This window comes from Heptranchias perlo, chromosome 3 (genome assembly GCF_035084215.1).
Source record: "Heptranchias perlo isolate sHepPer1 chromosome 3, sHepPer1.hap1, whole genome shotgun sequence".
Lineage (NCBI taxonomy): Eukaryota > Metazoa > Chordata > Chondrichthyes > Hexanchiformes > Hexanchidae > Heptranchias > Heptranchias perlo.
This window is the reverse complement of record NC_090327.1, coordinates 121,005,658-121,029,726: the sequence shown is the minus strand read 5'-3', so window position 1 is coordinate 121,029,726 and position 24,069 is coordinate 121,005,658. Positions and strand designations below refer to the sequence as shown.

Here is a 24,069-nt window from a genome sequence, read left to right as displayed (position 1 = left end):
CACTATTGCAGTGTAAGCAAATGCAGCAGCCAATTTGTGTACAGCTGGCTACCACAATCAGCATTGAGATAAATAACCAGAGGCACTGGAGAAGGTGCAAAAAAGATTTACAAGGATGATACCAGAACTAAGAGGCTATACCTATCAGGAAAGATTGAACAAGCTGGGGCTTTTTTCTCTAGAAAAGAGAAGATTGAGGGGTGGCCTGATAGAGATCTTTAAAATTATGAAGGTCTTCGATAGCATGGATGTAGAGAAGATGTTTCCACTTGTGGGGGAGACCAAAACTAGCGGTCATGAATATAAGATAGGCACTAATAAATCCAATAGGGAATTCAGGAGAAACTGCTTTATCCAGGGAGTAGTTGAGGCAACTAGCATAGATGCATTTAAGGGGAAGCTAGATAAACACATGAGGGAGAAGGGATTAGAAGAATATGTTGATAACATATGTTGTTGGTGAGATGAAGTAGGGTGGGAGGAGGCTTGTGTGGAGCATAAACTCCGGCATGGACCTGTTGGGTCGAAGGGCCTGTTTCTGTGCTTTACATTCTGTGTAATTCTATGTAATAATCAGGTTTTTTTAATGATGTTGGTTGAGGGATAAATATTGGCTAGTGAACAACTTCTGGTATTGAGTGAGCCTGTGTTGTTGTTGAAGTTGGCACTCACTGCCCTGGTTATCTCCTTCCGTTGGCCCTGAACAGCTCTCCTTAAGGGCCTTTATTGCTCTGTTCTAGCCCGGACATCCCTCCTCTGCCTGATCGTATTTCCACAGCTGCATCTCTGTCCTGCAGACATTTCGTGGCAAAGACGTTGATGGATTGCTCCTAAAGCAGTGTTAATGTCTTTAAGTTGCTGCAGGCCTTTAAATGCTGCAGCAGCTCACTATTCCACTCCCCCCCTCCCCCCCCACCAAACCATGGTCAAGTTCCCAATGATTGGCGTTCCTGGCACCTGGAGTCTGTGCCATCAGGGCCGTGGATTCCCGCTGACATCTGACTTCTAATTGGGATTGTGCCTGATTGGAAAATCTGGGTTTGCACAGACATCAGTGCAGAGTGCGGTCTCTTTAGTTTCATGGTGCTCCAGCCTACAACACAACAGTGACTACACTTCAAAAGTACTTCATAGGCTGTAAAGCATTTTAGGACGTCCTGAGGTCATGAAAGGCGCTTTATAAATGCAAGTCCTTACTTTCATTCTTTCTTTCTGAGGAAAATGACTATTCTTTGAAGCACTGTACTATTGAGCCCTTGCAATAAGTAAAGCTCATTTCAAATTCTCGTCATAGGATGTAAGGACCGATCCCTGAACTGGAGTTTAGCAAAATGTTGGTAACCATTGGTGGAAGTTTGAAGGAAGCAGGAATTACTGAAATATCAAGGTTAACAGCAACAAAAATGTAGAGTTTTACCCGGTATCTTGCAGGGTTCTGTGAGAATTGTCTCCTAGGATTCCGTTCAGTTTGCACAGAAATGTGTCGAAATTTTTTTAAATAAATAAAACACAGTATTGTGTTTGTACTCGTCGTTTCTCTTTGTCAAAATAACCATGTCGAGATTGTTCTGTGATCCGGAGCCCGTTCCCTAACAGAGACTCAATCATTGAAGCTTTCTTCGCACATACCTTGCATGATGCGCGTAAACAGGACATAACAATCTCTGTTTCATGTCTTACCTGTAGGAAGGTGTCATCACAGAATCACAGGTGCTGTGTGTGGTCCACTGTAAAAATCCTATCGTGCAACAGGGCAGCTGCTGCCCAGTGTGTCGAGGTGAGCGAGCTTTCACTGAGGGATTTCTGGCTTGTGAACCTTCTTCTTTCCAGTAGGTTCTATTCATAGTGTGAAAGAGAGTCTGTGCTTGTTTCCCCCCCCCGCCCCTTCCCCAGCACCTCCTGTCTCTGAACAGCCTCTAGACAACAGCCAGGGTCTAATGGTGGGACTGGGAGACTCGTCGCCCACTCTCACCCCAATGTGAAGATTTCAGATTTATAATTATCCCAAGAGACACTCAGTGATGGGCTCCATGAGTCAGAGTTGTGGTTCAAGATGTACAGTAGTTTGTAACAACCATTAACCAGCCCATGGTGCATATCACCAATTTGAAACTTTTGCACTTTGCAATGAGCTAGTGAGACAGTAACAAGCGATCCAGGGCTTCTATTTATGAACAGGATCACAGTGTTCAGGGTCATTGTGTACAGGATCATAGTGTACAGGATCATAGTGTACAGGGTCATCATATACAGGATCATAATGTACATAGTGTACAGGATCATCATGTACATAGTGTACAGGATCATAGTGTACAGGATTGTAGTGTACAGGGTCATCGTGTACAGGATCATTGTGTACATAGTGTACAGGATCATCGTGTACAGGATCATAGTGTACATGGTGTACAGGATCATAATGTACAGGACTATAGTATACAGGATCATAATGTACAGGGTCATAGTGTACAGGATCATAGTGTACAGGACCATAGTGTATAGGAACATAGTGTATAGGGTCATTGTGTATAGGAACATAGTGTACAGGATCATAGTGTACATAGTATACAGGGTCATAGTGTACAGGATCATTGTGTACAGGAACATAGTGTACAGGATCATAGTGTACATAGTGTACAGGGTCATAGTGTACAGGATCGTAGTGTACAGGACCATAGTGTACAGGGTCATCATGTACAGGATCATAGTGAACAGGGTCATCGTGTACAGGGACATAGTGTACAGGATCATAGTGTACATAGTGTACAGGGTCATAGTGTACAGGATCGTAGTGTACAGGACCATAGTGTACAGGGTCATCGTGTACAGGATCATAGTGTACAGGGTCATCGTGTACAGGATCATAGTGTACAGGGACATAGTGTACAGGATCATAGTGTACAGGATCACAAAATACAGGATCATAGTGTACAGGATCATAATGTACAGGACCATAGTGTACAGGATCAGTGTACATAGTGTCCAGCATATGGCTTAGTAAGTCTGCAGGCCTGTGTACAGACAGCCCCCGGAGCATTGACTGAGAACTCTTTGTGCCTCAAAGGCACAGTCCTAGTCGCAAGTCATAAACCACTTGTTCACCCCCAGCTCCAATTTGAAATATTCTATGTAATTAAAACTGATCTGGATTGTGGTTCATGTAAAGGAGCTTTTGTATTATGGGATGTGGTAACTCAGTGGTTCTGGTACTGGACTAGCAACCCAGAGGTGAAGAGTTCACAATCCCATTCAATTCACAAGGTCTGTCCATTTATGGGCTAGCAGGAGAATTCACTGCAGGGAAGGGAACCTGCCACCTGACCCAGTCTGGCTTACACGTGACTCCAGTCCCACACTGTGTCCCCTGGGCTACTCGGGATGAACACAACCTCCAGCGTTGTTGGTGCTGGTGCATTGGTCGTATGCAGTCCATGACATTGGACCAGTGTCGACACACTGAGCTTCACACAGCTGATGACAGGAGAACCATCTGCTCAGGTAGGCCCCGCTCACCAGGTACATCTTTGGCCCCCAACTCCCAGTCAGACATCATCCCATTTACTCCCCACTCATTCGCTTCCCCTCAGTTAGCCCCAGGGATAAGCTCCTTCCATATTTTCAGAATGATAGCCTTATTTTCCCTCAGGGTTTAGGCCGTTATGGGGGCGTAACCCAGTCAGGGTCACTGCTCTGCTGTACTTACACCAGCTGCTGTTTCCTGGGGCTGTGGGGGAGGGCTGTTCTGGCAGCCCCGCCCCGGTAACCTGATGTCATAGGAGGCGGGACTAGCGGGATCAAATGAATTGCCACCAATTTGGAATTCCCACCAGCACCGCCCCCCCCGGTGCCCTCACCAATCGCGTGAAGCAGCCGTTCAGTATCATCAGGTGGTGGATCTGGGCGGGGAGGTCTCCAACTTTGGAGCGATCGGTGTTGTCACAGCAGCTGGTCGCCAATCGGAGAGGAGACGATTCCCGTCCCTGTGAACTTCAGTCACTCAGTCCTGATCCATCGTATAAAATGAGAGGCCCTGCAGCGAGTCCCAGAATTCAGCTGATCTTCACAAACCACTGGAACCTCTGCTCTGGGTTTATGATAGTCGAACATTGCTCTCGTGTTTCCCCCTGTCCCCTGTGTCCTCATTACTCTCTGTATAATTGGCCCCTCTTGTTTATTTCAGGTTGTGAGTTTGGTGGCCAGCACTATAGAGAAGGAGAGGAGTTCCACCCAGATGGAAGCAGATGTATTAAATGTTCCTGCACTGTAAGTATAAACAGATACTCCTTTACATAGAATGTAGCTTCTCACTTCACATGAGATCTGTGTTAGGATTATTGCCCACAGTGAGCATGGGGGAGACGCTGTTTTATAACAATCGGGATTATCAACAAAGTGTGATGGGGAACATGTTACAGGAAATAAGTGTGACACTTCCAGGATGTGGGTGCTATATACAAGACTTTAATATATCACTGGTTGATCACCCATGACACTGTACACGGCCAGTCAACACTACACACAGTTTTCAAGTGTTCCCCATTCACCGCGCTTCCTGTTCACCGTTGTACCGATTCACCACGCTCCCCATTCACCGCGCTCCCCATTCACCGCGCTCCCCATTCACCGCGCTCCCCATTCACCGCGCTCCCCATTCACCGCGCTCCCCATTCACCGTGCTTCCCATTCACCGTGGTACCGATTCACCGTTGTACCGATTCACTGCGCTCCCCATTCACCGCGCTCCCCATTCACCGCGCTCCCCATTCACCGCGCTCCCCATTCACCGCGCTCCCCATTCACCGTGCTTCCCATTCACCGTGGTACCGATTCACCGTTGTACCGATTCACTGCGCTCCCCATTCACCGCGCTCCCCATTCACCGCGCTCCCCATTCACCGCGCTTCCCATTCACCGTGGTACCGATTCACCGTTGTACCGATTCACTGCGCTCCCCATTCACCGCGCTCCCCATTCACCGCGCTCCCCATTCACCGCGCTTCCAGTTCACCGTTGTACCGATTCACCGCGCTCCCCATTCACCGTAGTACTGATTCACCGTTGTACCGATTCACTGTGGTACCGATTCACCGCGCTCCCCATTCACCACGCTCCCCATTCACCAGGCTCCCCAATTCACCATGCTCCCCATTCACCACGCTCCCCATTCACCACGCTCCCCATTCACCGCGCTCCCCAATTCACCACGCCCCCCAATTCACCACGCTCCCCAATTCACCGCGCTCTCCATTCACCGCGCTCCCCAATTCACCGCACTCCCCATTCACCACGCTCCCCATTCACCGCAGTACCAATTCACCACGCTCCCCAATTCACCACGCTCCCCAATTCACCGCACTCCCCATTCACCACGCTCCCCATTCACCGCAGTACCAATTCACCACGCTCCCCAATTCAGCACGCTCCCAAATTCACCGCGCTCCCCATTCACCGCGCTCCCCATTCACCGCGCTCTCCATTCACCATGCTCCCCATTCACCACAGTACCAATTCACCGCGCTCCCCAATCACCGCGCTCCCCATTCACCGTGCTCTCCAATCACCGCACTCCCCATTCACCGCGCTCCCCAATCACCGCGCTCCCCAATCACCGCGCTCCCCATTCACCGCGCTCCCCATTCACCGCGCTCCCCATTCACCGCGCTCCCCATTCACCGCGCTCCCCATTCACCGCGCTCCCCATTCACCGCGCTCCCCATTCACCGCGCTCCCCATTCACCGCGCTCCCCATTCACCGCGCTCCCCATTCACCGCGCTCCCCATTCACCGTGGTATCGATTCACCGTTGTACCGATTTACTGTGGTACTGATTCACCCCGCTCCCCATTCACCACGCTCCCCAATTCACCACGCTCCCTAATTCACCGCGCTCCCCATTCACCGCGCTCCCCATTCACCGCGCTCCCCATTCACCGTGCTCCCAATTCACCACGGTCCCCAATTCACCGCGCACCCCAATTACCGTGCTCCCCATTCACCGCGCACCCCATTCACCGCGCACCCCATTCACCGCGCACCCCAGTCACCGCAGTACCAATTCACTGTGCTCCCAACTCACCGCGCTCCCCATTCACCATGGTACCAATTTACCGCGTTCCCGATTCAAAGTGTTCCCGATTCAAAGTGTTCCCGATTCAAAGTGTTCCCGATTCAAAGTGTTCCCGATTCAAAGTGTTCCCGATTCAAAGTGTTCCCGATTCAAAGTGTTCCCGATTCAAAGTGTTCCTGATTTGCCACATTCCAGATTCGAGACATCCCAATGTTCTGTTTAATAACAATAATGAATCTGAAGTTTACAGTCGACATTATCTGGTGACATTACTGAAACTGCCCGTGCCTCACATTCCTGTGGTTTTTGAGGATCTACTGATGTTTGATGTGCTATGCTCGCTCAGGGCAATGACCAGTGCTGTCTGTTCTCGGCACTGACTCAGCGAGTGACTGAACACACAGAATAATAATTAACATTGTCTCTCCTCCTCAAAGCTCAGTCACCCATTTCACCCGTACTCCCAATCTTCCAGTCTTTGATTTAAATTTAATTAAAAAAGAATAACCAGAAGATTGGGTGTATGGTGAATCAGCCATTCTGGTTCTCTGTGGAGGGAGAGCCTGTACCAGGAACAGAGCTGTTTACAATTCACCCCTTGAGGTGCAATCGAACGAGCAGTCAGTGAATTTGAGGAGGACAATTCCAATTTAGGGTATTGTAAAAGGAAATGAACGGCTCTCAATTTTAAAATTCTCATCCTTGTGTACAAATCCCTCCACGGCCTCGCTCCTCCCTATCTCTGTAATCTCCTCCCTATCTCTGTAATCTCCTCCAGCCCTACAACCCTCCAGGATCTCTGCGATCCTCCAATTCTTGCCTCTTGTCCATCCCCACTCCCTTCACTCCACCGTTGGCGGCCGTACCTTCAGCTGCCTAGGCCCTAAACCTCTGGAATTCCCTCCCTAAATCTCTCCGCCTCTCTACCTCTCTCTCCTCCTTTTAGACACTCCTTAAAACCTACCTCTTTGACCAAGCTTTTAGTCACCTGTCCTAATATCTCCTTAGGTGGCTCGGTGTCAAATTTTGTCTGATAACGCTCCTGTGAAGTGCCTTAGGACGTTTTACTACGTTAAAGGCACTATATAAATGGAAGTTGTAGTCGTTCCAGCTCCTTGTGCCTCTCATCAGTCCATTCAGTGCAAGTCCAGTGATCAGGCGGAGGGTTCTATAAGAGTCAGAGACACTTGGGGTGCAATTGGACCTCATTATACCCATTTTCAGGTGGTCCAATTTAGAGGGCTAACCTCCTGTGCCCCCAAATAGCGTTGGAAACACAGCCGATGCTATATTGGTTCGATCGCTCTAGAGGCATCCCCAGCAGTCACCTAAAAGAGGTGCCATACCCCTTTAAATATGCTAATAAGAGGCCTAACAGCTGTTTTAGGACCTAAACTGGAAATTGGTTTACCCTGAATGGACCAGGCCTTGGGCCCACTGAGTTCAGGATCACCTGTTCTATGCTCGGCCTAACCAGGCGGGGTCCTTAAAGGGGCCACTGGCGGTTGCCAAAAGGTAAGTTTTTTAAGAAATGGAGGTGAAGCTGTTCACCATCGACACGAGCAGGAGTGGGGTGAGACTGTTCACCATCAACACGAGCGGGAATGGGGTGAGACTGTTCACCATCGACATGAGCGGGAGTGGGGTGAGACTGTTCACCATCGACATGAGCGGGAGTGGGGTGAGACTGTTCACCATCGACATGAGCAGGAATGGTGTGAGACTGTTCACCATCGACACGAACGGGAGTGGGGTGAGACTGTTCACCATCGACACGAGCGGGAATGGGGTGAGACTGTTCACCATCAACACGAGCGGGAATGGGGTGAGACTGTTCACCATCAACACGAGCGGGAATGGGGTGAGACTGTTCACCATTGACACGAGCGGGAGTGGGTTGAGACTGTTCACCGTTGACACGAGCGGGAATGGGGTGAGACTGTTCACCGTTGACACGAGTGGGAATGGGGTGAGACTGTTCACCATCAACACGAGCGGGAATGGGGTGAGACTGTTCACCATCGACACGAACGGGAGTGGGGTGAGACTGTTCACCGTTGACACGAGCGGGAATGGGGTGAGACTGTTCACCATCGACACGAGCGGGAATGGGGTGAGACTGTTCACCATCGACACGAACGGGAGTGGGGTGAGACTATTCACCGTTGACACGAGCGGGAATGGGGTGAGACTGTTCACCATCGACACGAGCGGGAGTGGGTTGAGACTGTTCACCGTTGACACGAGCGGGAATGGGGTGAGACTGTTCACCGTCAACACGAGCGGGAATGGGGTGAGACTGTTCACCATCGACACGAGCGGGAGTGGGTTGAGACTGTTCACCGTTGACACGAGCGGGAATGGGGTGAGACTGTTCACCATCAACACGAGCGGGAATGGGGTGAGACTGTTCACCATCGACACGAGCGGGAGTGGGTTGAGACTGTTCACCGTTGACACGAGCGGGAATGGGGTGAGACTGTTCACCATCGACACGAGCGGGAGTGGGTTGAGACTGTTCACTATTGACACAATGGATGTTTTTAAGTGTAAAGATGCCCGCGTTATCCTCGAGGGGTTAAAGCCAATTGTGTCTGTGCTAATGATGTTTTTTCAATCGCAGCCTCGGTGACACCACTTTCAATCCACACATCTGCCACAGTACAGCTTCCCACACTGCTATTACTGACATTCCTCCTTTTACAAACACCAGATTAGATTTCATGAATCTTAACATTTGACCCGACTGCTTCTTCTGCCATCAGCTGAGATTTGCTCCTCAGTCTCAGTCTCTCCTCGGTTTCATGCACCCATTAAATTGTACTAAATGATCATGTCACTCTCAACCCACTTCACAAGATATCATCTCATTAGCAGACACATACCCACCCATTGCAGATAGGACAATGTGCTCAGTACAAGATTTAACAAGTTCTTTTGGTGGATGAGATGCAGGAACGGTCACTGAAGCAGAAGATAAACGAGCTTTTCCTTTGAATTTTTCACTGTAACATCTGACAGTTTTTGCAATTCTTATCTGGAACTGTACTTTTCAAATGTCTGGCAGGACCAGATACTAAAGGCCCTTCTCCATCATTAACCCTTGGCCTAGAGCAACGTTAAAACGACACAGCCTTGAACACATGGTCCAGCTCATATTCCGGGTATTTGAAGCTACAATTTGTCTGTCTTGTGGTAAATGGCGTCAGGTTGTAATCCATTTTCAAAAGAACATGAGAATTTTTAGGGAAAGGCAAAGGCCATTCAGCCCAAGCCGATTAACCCTATCTACCCATCTTCTCACCATCTCCCTCAACCCCACCTTCTCACCATCTCCCTCAACCCCACCTTCTCACCATCTCCCTCAACGCTACCTACCCACCTTCTCACCATCTCCCTCAACCCCACCTATCCACCTTCTCACCATCTCCCTCAACCCCACCTACCCACCTTCTCACCATCTCCCTCAACCCCACCTACCCACCTTTTCACCATCTCCCTTAACCCCACCTTCTCACCATCTCCCTCAACCCCACCTACCCACCTTCTCACCATCTCCCTTAACCCCACCTTCTCACCATCTCCCTCAACCTCACCTACCCACCTTCTCACCATATCCTTCAATTCCTTTTTTCTCTATTTACACTATTAGTGTCAACAGCCTTCCTGGCAGTTTATTTCATAGCCTTGATTTTCCTTGTGGTATTATTTTAATTTGGTAAATACCAGCGTTGAAGTAATGGCGATTGGAAAATCTGGATATATTCTATTACCATTCATGTAAAAAAAAAGGTACAACTGAAGTGCCTTCTTCCTCCTAACTTTCTAATTTTTAACTTGTGTAGTGTAACAAAAACTAGCATTTTCCAAAAGAAAACATTCAATTAACAAATAAACGGGAGTGAACTTTTAACACTGTACAATCTCGGAGTTTGTCAGTCACAAACCGAAGGACCACCCAACTTTCACTCCTACAACCTGAGGTGGCAGCTGAGACCCTGGGACTAAATCTCCCTCCAGAGTACGAACATATGAACATACAAATTAAGAGCAGGAGTAGGCCATTCGGCCCCTCGAGCCTGCTCTGCCATTTGATAAGATCATGGCTGATCTGATTGTGACCTCAACCATTGATTCCTGTTTACCTACTACAACCTTTGACTCCCTTGTTAATTAGTAATCTATCTAACTCAGCCTTAAAAATATTCAATGACCCTGCCTCCACCGCTCTCTGGGGAAGGGAGTCCCACAGACTCACGACCCTCAGAGAAAAAATTTCTCCTCATCTCCATCTTAAATGGGAGACCCCTTATTTTTAAACAGTGGCCCCTAGTTCTAGTCTCTCCCACAAGGGGAAACATCCTTCTAGTCCCCTCAGGATCTTATATGTTTCAATAAGATCACCTCTCATTCTTCTAAACTCCAGTGTATACAGGCCCAACTTGTCCAACCTTTCCTCACAAGATAACCCCCTCATCCCAGGAATCAGTCGAGTGAACCTTCTCTAAACCGCCTCCAAAGCAATTATGTCCTTTCTTAAATAAGGAGACCAAAACTGCACACAGTATTCTAGATGTAGTCTCACCAATGCCCTGTACAACTGTGGCAGAACATCTCTACTTTTATATTCCATTCCCCTTGCAATAAATGACAACATTCCATTTGCGTTCCTAATCACTTGCTGTACCTGCACACTAACTTTTTGTGATTCATGTACTAGGACACCCAGATCCCTCTGTACCTCAGAGTTCTGCAATCTCTCTCCATTGAAATAATATACTGCTTTTCTATTCCTCCTGCCAAAGTGGCCAAGTTCACCTTTTCCCACATGATACTCCATCTACCAAATTTTTGCCCACTCACTTAATCTATCTATATCCCTTTGCAGACTCCTTATGTCCTCTTCACAACTTACTTTCCTACCTACCTTTGTGTCATCAGCAAATTTAGCAACCATACATTCAGTTCCTTCATCCAAGTCATTGATATAGATTGTAAATAGTTGAGGCCCGAGCACTGATCCCTGTGGCACTGCACTCATTACATCTTGCCAACCTGAAAATGACCCATTTATGCCTACTCTCTTTCCTGTTAGCTAACCAATCCTTTATCCATGTTAATATGTTACCCCCTACACCATGAGCTCTTATTTTGTGTAGTGGCCTTTGATGTAGCACCTTGTCAAAAGCCTTCTGGAAATCCAAGTACACCACATCCACAGGATCCCCTTTATCCAAGTTGCTTGTTACTTCCTCAAAGAACTCTAATAAATTAGTCAAACATGATTTCCCTTTCACAAAGCCATATTGACTCTGCCTGATTGCATTGAGATTTTCTACGTGCCCTGCTCTAACCTCCTTAATAATAGATTCTAGCATTTTCCCTATGACAGATGTTAAGCTAACTGGCCTGTAGGTTCCTGCTTTCTGTCTCCCTCCTTTCTTGAATAGAGGAGTTACATTCACTATTTTCCAATCTGATGGGACCCTTCCAGAATCTAGGGAATTTTGGAAAATTAATACCAATGCATCTACTATCTCTGCAGCCACTTCTTTTAAGACCCTAGGATGAAGTCCGTCAGGACCCGGGGACTTGTCAGCTTTTAGTTCTAATAATTTTTTCAAAACCCTTTCCCTGGTGATTGTAAATGTTTTAAGTTCCTCCCTCCCTTTCACCTCTTGATTCACAATTATTTCTGGCATGTTATTTGTATCCTCTACAGTGAAGACGGATGCAAAATATCTGTTCAATTCATCCGCCATTTCCTTATTTTCCATTATTAATTCCCCAGACTCACTCTCTGGAGGACCAACGCTCACTTTACTTACTCTTTTCCTTTTTAAATACTTGTGGAAACTCTTACTATCTTTTTATATTTCTAGCTAGCTTTCTCTCTTACTCTAATTTCTCCCTCCTTACTATTCTTTTAGTCATTCTTTGCTGTTTTTTATATTCTGTCCAATCTTCCGACCTGCCACTAATCTTCGCGGAATTGCATGCTTTTTCTTTCCATTTGATACTATCTTTAACTTCCTTAGTATCTACCGATCTGCACACCTTGTGATAACAGGAAATCTTCCTCCCCAGCAGAACGTATACTGGGATAGTTTCCCTTTACTTAGTTGGCAGAATCACTGATCTTGGAATGTATATAAGTTGCCTTTCCTCAGTGACGTGACAGAAATACCTGGGTTCATAGACCATTTTTCTGGGCTACTATAACTAAAGTACGGGAAGAGGAAGCAGCACGTCTGACAAACTGATTTGCCCTCACCCGATAGGAAGACCAGTTTTATTGTTAGAAACACAGGGATATAAACTTTAATTTTACAGTACTAATGTGACAAAGTGAGGCTACACTGAAGCCAAATGGCCTCGAGAAGAAATACATTCAACGTCTGAAACATTTAATGTCAGCTAACAGAATATCAAATGATGGTTTTATTCTGCTTCTGTGTATTGCGTAATTGTGATCTCACCAGGGTTACAACAACACTCTCCTAATCTGCCCAATTACAAGTAAAAGTCCACGGTAAGAAACTCGATACATTTTGGCATCAATTTACATTTTCCTGAAAGCTTTGTTTGTTTTATTTGCTGAGCTGCGTCCCCTACGTACTAATCCCCGGCAGTCCCGATAGCTCCCGACCCTCTTATTTGTTTATCTCTTGCTCAATGGAATCTACAGGGACATTTCACCTTGTAAACAAGGAGATTCTGATTAATGGTTAAACTGGATTACCAGAAATCAGTATGGAGCATGTTTACGCTGTGCGCAGAGTTCCCGTCGGCAGGTGTAGCTCTATACTCCCAGAGTGCTGCGGTCAGTCAGTCACAGCCCACTCCCTCCTTTCCCTGGTGCCTGGGGCCTCTGGTACTTCATACAATGTGATTATTCTCCGTCTATGCAATCAGACAGTGAGGGTCGGTCGGTAGGGTGACATCTCAGACAATCTTAATTCTGAGCCAAATCGCTGGTTTAAGTGTCCTTAGAAAGCAGCTAACTTGCTAAACTACTACTATGACCAATGGGTATAGTTATACTATTGATTGACACGGGTGAGATGACTTAATCTCATGTGGCTTTTCCCATTACGTTCCCACACATCTTATCTTCCTCGAGGTTACTGGGCCAGTTCACCAAGACTCACATGGTACCATGTACAGGGTACAGGCTCTTTAATGCCGAATAAGATTGGTGTGCAGGTGCTTCTGTTGTCTTGAGGCCTGGCTTATTGCCCGGTACGGGCAATTAGGGTTAGGACATGAGATTCTGTGTTCAACTTCTGCTCTTCTTTTGAAATACATTGAAACCAATTTCCTGCCCGTGTCTCCTGTCAAGTTCGGACCCACAGTTACCTCCACCCGCCCCCAATCCCCGTGTACGGCCGTCCCAGGGGATGGGTTAGCACGAGGAAGGAGCCGGAACCGTGCAAGTGACTCGGGACAGGAGTATTGTGGGAGGGGAGGGGGGCTGCTCCTCGCCTCGAGTCAGCGGACCTCCAGGACACCGATCCCAATGAAACCCTCGAGAGGAAACCCGGCCCCTCCTGCCCTCAGAGGGAGCATTTGAGGGAACCCGCAAGTTTTCGTTTACAAAGATGCAGGGAGGGGCCGTATCACGCCCCAAACCGTGTCATCGTCTCTCACGCACCTGACACCATCGTGTTCGCTGGCCCGTGAATTTTCTGACCTGTAGAAAGAGGGGTGATTATTGACTTCCGCCTGAAACGGGTGTGAGTGGGCAGCCTGGGCAATGTGGGCAGAGTCCTAAACCTGGTGTCGGGATGGGGAACCCGACCCATTTCCTGGTCCGGGCGCCAATCGGGCGAGGATGGTAAATTGGCCGAGCCCCCAGACTGAGCTGGGGGCCGGGTCGGGATTGGGGGGGGGAAGGGCTGATCATGTGGTGGCCGATCTCAAAGTTGGGGGGGGGGCGATTCCGGGGTGGTGGGGGGGCAATGCCAGAGGGGCTGATCCCAGGGGGTGATCCCAGGGGGGCCTGATCCCAGGGGGTGACCCCAGGGGGTGATCCCAGGGGGGCTGATCCCAGGGGGCGTGATCCCAGAGGGCCTGATCCCAGGGAGTGATTCCAGGGGGACCTGATCCCAGGGGGTGACCCCAGGGGGTGATCCCAGAGGGGCTAATCCCAAGGGGCCTGATCCCAGGGGGTGATCCCAGGGGGTGATCCCAGAGGGGCTAATCCCAAGGGGCCTGATCCCAGGGGGTGATCCCAGGGGGCCTGATCCAGTTGGAAGACCACCATTCGCAAGTCTCAGGTACAGAGGGGCGGAGGGGAAGGGGGGGGGGCGGAGGGAGCGAGGGGTGGAGGATGGAGGTAGTGGGGGAGGGGTGGAGGCTTGCCTTGTGCTGCAGCCAGAATCAGGCGGTGATCGGTCAGACCCTCTGTCCTCGAGGAAAGACTCAGATTTTTTGGGGGGTGGGTGGGAGGAGTGTTTATGTGTGGCCGATCCTGGCGGGCCCTTCCCAGTGGGGGGCTGATCCTGGGGTGGAGGGGCGCGATCCCAGCGACCCACAGGATTGTTATGGAGCCAGGGGGAGCGCTCCTGATTCTGGTCATCCTTGCCCCACTAGAACACTCCCCTCCGCACCCCCCCTCCCTACGTCCCCCTCCCTCCGCCCCCTCCCCGCCCTTCTGTACCTAAAACTTGCGAATGGTGGTCTTCAGACTTGCAAGGACCCTGAGTTGCAAATTTAACCCTCCCCCCCCAGCCTGAAACAGGGCGCCTGCCCATTCACATACCCTCCTGAATGTTGCAGGCCATGTGGGGGTCCCCTTGATTTTTAACAGCTGGAATCCCCATTTATCAGGCGGCTGAAAATCTCCCCCAGTCGTCCTTTAAAAGGGCAGTTGTCTTTGTGAGAAAAGCAGTCAGTAATTTTTTGGTGTCGGGAGGGTGGAGTACCTGTCGAATTTCCAGCCTCATGGACCTCAGTGTGTTATATGTTTGTAAACAAACTGAATAGGTTCTCCCAGCCTACGAGCGAGTAGGTTCTCACTACCCTGTCAAAGTCCCTTTAACTCGTTCAGATGCACACCAGCAGATTTTTCTCATTCAGATCTTTTTATTAGGGTTGTAAGTTCAGTCAACCATAATTTATGAAAATATCCCACTGAGCAGTCTTGGATGCTTTTCAAATTTTAATGAGCGCTGTCTGGTTTATAAGAATTTTTCCACTTAAAGGATCCTCTTGTCCCAATTGTAGATCCTCCATTCATAGACCTGCCACCTGTACACAGACACTGTATATATTGAATTAAGTAAACAGATTATTCCCACAGATGTAAACTTCAACTTTGGTATAAACCAAAAAGAAGGACTTTATTTAAACCCAAATATCATTGCGTGCCAATTAATTGTTCCTCAGTCACATGACATTAGTAAAAGGTCTGATTCCCGGGAATCGGAGTGAAGGGAAGTTGTTAAACACTTCAAATCATAGAATCATACAGCACAGAAGCAGGCCATTCGGCCCATTGTGCCTGTGCCAGCTCTTTGAAAGAGCCGTCCAATTAGCCTCACTCCCCTACCCTTTCTCCATTGCCCTGCAAATTTTTCCCTCACGTATTTATCCAATTCCCTTTTGAAAGTTATTATTGAATCTGCTTCCACCACCCTTTCAGGCAGTGCATTCCAGATCATAACAACTCATTGCATTAACAGAAATTCTCCTCATCGCCCCTCTGGCTCTTTTACCAGTTACCTTAAATCTGTGCCCTCTGGTTACCGACCCTCCTGCCAGTGGAAACAGTTTCTCCTTATTTACTCTGTCAAAACCCTTCATGATTTTGAACGTTTCTGTTAAATCTCCCCTTAACCTCCTGTGCTCTAAGGAGAACAACCCCAGCTTCTCCAGTCCCTCCACACAACAAAAGTCTCTCATCCCTGGTGCCATTCTAGTAAATCTCCTCTGTGCCCTCTCCAATGCCTTGACATCCTTCCTAAAGTGTGGTGCCCAGAATTGGACACAATAGTCCAGCTGAGGCCTAACCAGTGTTTTATAAAGGTTTAGACTTTTGGAGGTTGTGACCTGTGTGTCTGACCCTGGGACCTTGCGGGCAGAGGGGAAATAGGTTTGGTTGGTTCTGTGCGTGTCGGATCTGCGGTGATTTGAAGTGTAGTCACTGTCGTAATTGTAGGAAACACGGCAGCCAATTTGCGCACAGCAAGCTCCCAGATAATCTGTTTGCTTGTGGTGTCTGTGGTTGGGTACAAAAATAACGATTTGTACCAATCATTCCTGCAATACGCGGAGGCAGACCTGAGGTGCGCTATGTTTAAATAGAATAAACTAAACTAGCAAATTGTCCCTCTTATGTCTCGGCCTAGACTATGGGCTCAAGTCTCTAGAGTGGGGCTACTGAGCCAAACTGAGAGTTTTCTGGTAACTTCCGCCTCTCTCTCTCACTATTAATGTTTGGCATTAACTGGATGAAATCACTGACAGTTGTGTTTTGATTGTGTACAGGCGGGCACACTGCACTGTCTCCGGGAGCTATGTCCTATCCTCTCCTGCCCAAAGCATCTCAGTCAAGTGCCACCTGGAAAATGTTGCCCCAGATGTTTGGGTGAGTGAATTCAATTCCTCTGCATCGCAATAAGAATTTTGCTCAAATTAAAGGGAAAGATTTTATTTGTAAACACTAAACCAGGTCCTTGTGTAAGTAACTGAAACAAGTAAATGAATAATCCAATAACTCTCAGGCCTTCACCGTGAATTTTAAAGCCATTTTGACTGGTTAGTTTTGAATGTAGCTCCTGGCTAACATGATGAGAAACCAATTGTTATACCTGGTAAGAAAGGCTGATCCTTCTCTAGAAAAGAGAAGGATGAGGGGTGACCTGATCGAGGACTTTAAGATTATGAAAGGGTTTGATAGGGTAGACATAGAGAAAATGTTTTCACTTGTGGAGGAGTGCAAATAGGGGTCATAAATATAAAATAGTCACTAATAAATCCAAAAGGGAATTCAGGAGAAACTTCTTTACCCAGAGAGTGTTTAGAATGTGGAACTCACTAGCACAAGGAGTTGAGGTGAATAGCATAGATACATTTGAGGGGAAGCTGGATAAACACATGAGGGGGAAGGAAGTAAAAGGATAGGGTAATAAAGTTAGATGAAGAGGGGAGGGAGGAGGCTCGTGTGGAGCATAAACACCGGCATTGACCAGTTGGGCTGAATGGCCTGTTTCTGTGCTGGAGATTCTATGTAATGATGGTCGTGAGATGGTAAGCTCTCTTCTCCCTGGATTCGGAGGGTGTGATTTGATATCCGTCTGTGTTTTTGTAATATTCTGCTTTCTTAATGGGACTTGTTTGTAGGTCAGCGTCGAGTGTTTGACCTGACAACTGGGAGCTGCTTGTTTCACAGTGAGGTCTATGAACACGGGGCTTTGTTCCAGTACGATAACTGCACCACATGTGTCTGTGAGGTAAGTGTCACCACCTCAGTCCCAGGGACTGACTTTGCAAAGTATAGGGGCTGAATATTGAACCAGGCTGTTGTGAAATAGAAGGGTTTGTGGATATTGGGATTGGGGGACAGTGGGACAGTGGGATTGGGGGACAGTGGGACAGTGGGATTGGGGGACAGTGGGACAGTGGGATTGGGGGGACAGTGGGATTGGGGGACAGTGGGATTGGGGGACAGTGGGATTGGGGGACAGTGGGACAGTGGGATTGGGGGGACAGTGGGATTGGGGGACAGTGGGATTGGGGGACAGTGGGACAGTGGGATTGGGGGACAGTGGGATAGTGGGATTGGGGGGACAGTGGGATTGGGGGACAGTGGGATTGGGGGGACAGTGGGATTAGGGGACAGTGGGATTGGGGGACAGTGGGATTGGGGAGTAGTGGGATTGGGGGACAGTGGGACAGTGGGATTGGGGGACAGTGGGATTGGGGGACAGTGGGATTGGGGGACAGTGGGATTGGGGAGTAGTGGGATTGGGGGACAGTGGGATTGGGGGACAGTGGGATTGGGGAGTAGTGGGATTGGGAGACAGTGGGACTGGGGGACAGTGGGATTGGGGAGTAGTGGGATTGGGGGACAGTGGGATTGGGGGACAGTGGGATTGGGGGACAGTGGGATTGGAGAGTAGTGGGATTGGGGGACAGTGGGATTGGGGAGTAGTGGGATTAGGGGACAGTGGGATTGGGGGACAGTGGGATTGGGGGACAGCGGGATTGGGGGACAGTGGGATTGGGGAGTAGTGGGATTGGGGGACAGTGGGACTGGGGACAGTGGGATTGGGGAGTAGTGGGATTGGGGGACAGTGGGATTGGGGAGTAGTGGGATTGGGGGACAGTGGGATTGGGGAGAAGTGGGATTGGGGGACAGTGGGATTGGGGGACAGTGGGATTGGGGAGTAGTGGGATTGGGGGACAGTGGGATTGGGGAGTAGTGGGATTGGGGGAGTAGTGGGATTGGGGGAGTAGTGGGATTGTGGGACAGTGGGATTGTGGGACAGTGGGATTGGGGAGCAGTGGGATTGGGGGACAGTGGGATTGGGGGACAGTGGGATTGGGGGACAGTGGGATTGGGGAGTAGTGGGATTGGGGGACAGTGGGATTGGGGAGTAGTGGGATTAGGGGACAGTGGGATTGTGGGACAGTGGGATTGGGGGACAGTGGGATTGGGGAGTAGTGGGATTGGGGGACAGTGGGATTGGGGAGTAGTGGGATTGGGGGAGTAGTGGGATTGGGGAGTAGTGGGATTAGGGGACAGTGGGATTGGGGAGTAGTGGGATTGGGGGACAGTGGGATTGGGGGACAGTGGGATTGGGGAGTAGTGGGATTGGGAGACAGTGGGACTGGGGGACAGTGGGATTGGGGAGTAGTGGGATTGGGGGACAGTGGGATTGGGGGACAGTGGGATTGGGGGACAGTGGGATTGGAGAGTAGTGGGATTGGGGGACAGTGGGATTGGGGAGTAGTGGGATTAGGGGACAGTGGGATTGGGGGACAGTGGGATTGGGGGACAGTGGGATTGGGGGACAGTGGGATTGGGGAGTAGTGGGATTGGGGGACAGTGGGACTGGGGACAGTGGGATTGGGGAGTAGTGGGATTGGGGGACAGTGGGATTGGGGAGTAGTGGGATTGGGGGACAGTGGGATTGGGGAGAAGTGGGATTGGGGGACAGTGGGATTGGGGGACAGTGGGATTGGGGAGTAGTGGGATTGGGGGACAGTGGGATTGGGGAGTAGTGGGATTGGGGGAGTAGTGGGATTGGGGGAGTAGTGGGATTGTGGGACAGTGGGATTGTGGGACAGTGGGATTGGGGAGCAGTGGGATTGGGGGACAGTGGGATTGGGGGACAGTGGGATTGGGGGACAGTGGGATTGGGGAGTAGTGGGATTGGGGGACAGTGGGATTGGGGAGTAGTGGGATTAGGGGACAGTGGGATTGTGGGACAGTGGGATTGGGGGACAGTGGGATTGGGGAGTAGTGGGATTGGGGGACAGTGGGATTGGGGAGTAGTGGGATTGGGGGAGTAGTGGGATTGGGGAGTAGTGGGATTAGGGGACAGTGGGATTGGGGGACAGTGGCATTGGGGGACAGTGGGATTGGGGGACAGTGGGATTGGGGAGTAGTGGGTTTGGGGGACAGTGGGATTGGGGGACAGTGGGAATGTGGGACAGTGGGATTGGGGGACAGTGGGATTGGGGGGTCAGTGGGTTTGTGGGACAGTGGGATTGAGGGACAGTGGGATTGGGGGACAGTGGGATTGGGGGACAGTGGGATTGTGGGACAGTGGGATTGGGGAGTAGTGGGATTGGGGAGTAGTGGGATTGGGGGACAGTGGGATTGGGGGTCAGTGGGATTGGGGGACAGTGGGATTGGGGAGTAGTGGGTTTGGGGGACAGTGGGATTGGGGGACAGTGGGAATGTGGGACAGTGGGATTGGGGGACAGTGGGATTGGGGGGTCAGTGGGATTGTGGGACAGTGGGATTGAGGGACAGTGGGATTGGGGGACAGTGGGATTGGGGGACAGTGGGATTGGGGGTCAGTGGGATTGGGGGACAGTGGGATTGGGGAGTAGTGGGATTGGGGAGTAGTGGGATTGGGGGACAGTGGGATTGTGGGACAGTGGGATTGGGGGTCAGTGGGATTGGGGGTCAGTGGGATTGCGGGACAGTGGGATTGGGGAGTAGTGGGATTGGGGAGTAGTGGGATTGGGGGACAGTGGGATTGGGGGACAGTGGGTTTGGGTGGTCAGTGGGATTGGGGGTCAGTGGGATTGGGGGACAGTGGCATTGGGGGACAGTGGGATTGGGGGACAGTGGGATTGAGGAGTAGTGGGTTTGGGGGACAGTGGGATTGGGGGACAGTGGGATTGGGGGACAGTGGGTTTGGGGGATAGTGGGATTGGGGGGACAGTGGGATTGGGGGACAGTGGGATTGGGGAGTAGTGGGAATGGGGGACAGTAGGATTGGGGACAGTGGGATTGGGGGACAGTGGGTTTGGGGGACAGTGGGATTGGGGGGACAGTGGGATTGGGGGACAGTGGGATTGGGGAGTAGTGGGAATGGGGGACAGTAGGATTGGGGGCAGTGGGATTGGGCAATAGTATCTAATTATATGATAGTGTAACCTGGGGGTAGAACAATAGGGCTCCCTGTGATCGAGCTGGATATTCGTGTCTCCAAATGCGCAAGTCAGGTCAGGGAGAGTGACACCGGGAGTCAGGTGAGGGAGAGTGACACCGGGAGTCAGGTGAGGGAGAGTGACACCGGGAGTCAGGTGAGGGAGAGTGACACCGGGAGTCAGGTCAGGGAGAGTGACACCGGGCATCAGGACAGGGAGAGTGACACCGGGAGTCAGGTCAGGGAGAGTGATACCGGGAGTCAGGTCAGGGAGAGTGACACCGGGCGTCAGGTCAGGGAGAGTGACACCGGGAGTCAGGTCAGGGAGCGTGACATCGGGAGTCAGGTCAGGGAGAGTGACACCGGGCGTCAGGTCAGGGAGAGTGACACCGGGCGTCAGGTCAGGGAGAGTGACACCGGGAGTCAGGTCAGGGAGAGTGACACCGGGAGTCAGGTCAGGGAGAGTGACACCGGGTGTCAGGTCAGGGAGAGTGACACCGGGAGTCAAGTCAGGGAGAGTGACACCGGGCGTCAGGTCAGGGAGAGTGACACCGGGAGTCAGGTCAGGGAGAGTGACACCGGGCGTCAGGTCAGGGAGGGTGACACCGGGAGTCAGGTCAGGGAGAGTGACACCAGGTGTCAGGTCAGGGAGAGTGACACCGGGAGTCAGGTCAGGGAGAGTGACACCGGGAGTCAGGTCAGGGAGAGTGACACCGGGCGTCAGGTCAGGGAGAGTGACACCGGGAGTCAGGTCAGGGAGAGTGACACCCGGAGTCAGGTCAGGGAGAGTGACACCGGGAGTCAAGTCAGGGAGAGTGACACTGAAGGTCAGGTCAGGGAGAGTGACACCGGGCGTCAGGTCAGGGAGAGTGACACCGGGAGTCAGGTCAGGGAGAGTGACACCGGGCGTCAGGTCAGGGAGGGTGACACCGGGAGTCAGGTCAGGGAGAGTGACACCAGGTGTCAGGTCAGGGAGAGTGACACCGGGAGTCAGGTCAGGGAGAGTGACACCGGGGGTCAGGTCAGGGAGAGTGACACCGGGCGTCAGGTCAGGGAGAGTGACACCGGGAGTCAGGTCAGGGAGTGTGACACCGGGAGTCAGGTCAGGGAGAGTGACACCGGGTGTCAGGTCAGAGAGAGTGACACCGGGTGTCAGGTCAGGGAGAGTGACACCGGGAGTCAGGTCAGGGAGAGTGACACTGAAGGTCAGGTCAGGGAGAGTGACACCGGGCGTCAGGTCAGGGAGAGTGACACCGGGAGTCAGGCCAGGGAGGGTGACACCGGGAGTCAGGTCAGGGAGAGTGACACCGGGAGTCAGGTCAGGGAGAGTGACACCGGGCGTCAGGTCAGGGAGAGTGACACCGGGAGTCAGGTCAGGGAGAGTGACACCGGGAGTCAGGTCAAGGAGAGTGACACCGGGTGTCAGGTCAGGGAGAGTGACACCGGGAGTCAAGTCAGGGAGAGTGACACTGAAGGTCAGGTCAGGGAGAGTGACACCGGGCGTCAGGTCAGGGAGAGTGACACCGGGAGTCAAGTCAGGGAGAGTGACACTGGGAGTCAGGCCAGGGAGAGTGACACCGGGCGTCAGGTCAGGGAGAGTGACACCGGGAGTCAGGTCAGGGAGAGTGACACCGGGAGGCATGTCAGGGAGAGTGACACCGGGATTCAAGTCAGGGAGAGTGACACCGGGAGTCAGGTCAGGGAGAGTGACACCGGGAGTCAGTTCAGGGAGAGTGACACCGGGTGTCAGTTCAGGGAGAGTGACACCGGGAGTCAAGTCAGGGAGAGTGACACCGGGAGTCAAGTCAGGGAGAGTGACACTGAAGGTCAGGTCAGGGAGAGTGACACCTGGCGTCAGGTCAGGGAGAGTGACACCGGGAGTCAGGTCAGGGAGAGTGACACCGGGCGTCAGGTCAGGGAGGGTGACACCGGGAGTCAGGTCAGGGAGAGTGACACCGGGTGTCAGGTCAGGGAGAGTGACACCGGGAGTCAGGTCAGGGAGAGTGACACCGGGAGTCAGGTCAGGGAGAGTGACACCGGGCGTCAGGTCAGGGAGAGTGACACCGGGAGTCAGGTCAGGGAGAGTGACACCGGGTGTCAGGTCAGAGAGAGTGACACCGGGTGTCAGGTCAGGGAGAGTGACACCGGGAGTCAGGTCAGGGAGAGTGACACTGAAGGTCAGGTCAGGGAGAGTGACACCGGGCGTCAGGTCAGGGAGAGTGACACCGGGAGTCAGGCCAGGGAGGGTGACACCGGGAGTCAGGTCAGAGAGAGTGACACCGGGCGTCAGGTCAGGGAGAGTGACACCGGGCGTCAGGTCAGGGAGAGTGACACCGGGAGTCAGGTCAGGGAGAGTGACACCGGGAGTCAGGTCAAGGAGAGTGACACCGGGAGTCAAGTCAGGGAGAGTGACACTGAAGGTCAGGTCAGGGAGAGTGACACCGGGCGTCAGGTCAGGGAGAGTGACACCGGGAGTCAAGTCAGGGAGAGTGACACCGGGAGTCAGGCCAGGGAGAGTGACACCGGGCGTCAGGTCAGGGAGAGTGACACCGGGAGTCAGGTCAGGGAGAGTGACACCGGGAGTCAAGTCAGGGAGAGTGACACCGGGAGTCAGGTCAGGGAGAGTGACACCGGGATTCAAGTCAGGGCGAGTGACACCGGGAGTCAGGCCAGGGAGAGTGACACCGGGAGTCAGGCCAGGGAGAGTGATACCGGGAGTCAGGTCAGGGAGAGTGACACCGGGAGTCAGGCCAGGGAGAGTGATACCAGGAGTCTGCTTATTCCACCTCTGGAATAATAATACTTCCATCAGTTTCCCAATTGAAGTCAGGCCGAAGTTTTGAGAAATGTAAAGTCAATTGCTGCTTGAATTCCGCAGAGTCCCGAAGACCATTGCCTCTCCTCTCCCATTCGCCCCACTCCCAGGACCTACCTGAGGGCCGCAGCCAACCCAATTTCTTCCTCGTAAAGCCAGTGAGCTGTCTCTGGAGACCCAATTGGCGTCTGCAGCTCGTTAGATATACGCTGATGAGGCCTGAGGCCCAATTTTGGCCGTAACTATGCTTTAAGCCTGGAACAGTCAAGGAGCAATAGCGACATCTTTTGTAGTCATCAGTGTTGCCTAGTTGTGGAAAGGTCAAGGTCCAGAGGACATAGATTCAAGGTGATTGGCAAAAGAACCAAAGGTGACATGAGGAAAAACATTTTAGGGAGCAAGTGGTTAGGATCTGGAATGCACTGCCCGAGGGGGTGGTGGAGGCAGATTCAATCATGGTCTTCAAAAGGGAACTGGATAAGCACTTGAAAGGAAAAAAATTGCAGGGCTACGGGGGAAAGGACGGGGACTGGGACTAGCTGGATTGCTCTTGCGTAGAGCCGGCATGGCCTTGATGG

At 51.2% G+C, this 24,069-nt stretch overlaps 1 protein-coding gene across 2 annotated transcripts in view; it reads left to right on the top strand.

The window, feature by feature from the left end:
• The window catches only part of bmper (BMP binding endothelial regulator), a 92,780-nt gene that overhangs the window by 33,758 nt on the left and 34,953 nt on the right, over positions 1-24,069 (top strand). For both annotated transcript variants that reach the window (XM_067981837.1, XM_067981842.1), the window contains 4 exons: positions 1,687-1,777; positions 4,178-4,260; positions 16,556-16,655; positions 17,411-17,520. In XM_067981837.1, coding sequence (XP_067837938.1) covers positions 1,687-1,777; positions 4,178-4,260; positions 16,556-16,655; positions 17,411-17,520 — 384 coding nt within the window. The remainder of the gene's footprint in view (positions 1-1,686; positions 1,778-4,177; positions 4,261-16,555; positions 16,656-17,410; positions 17,521-24,069) is intronic.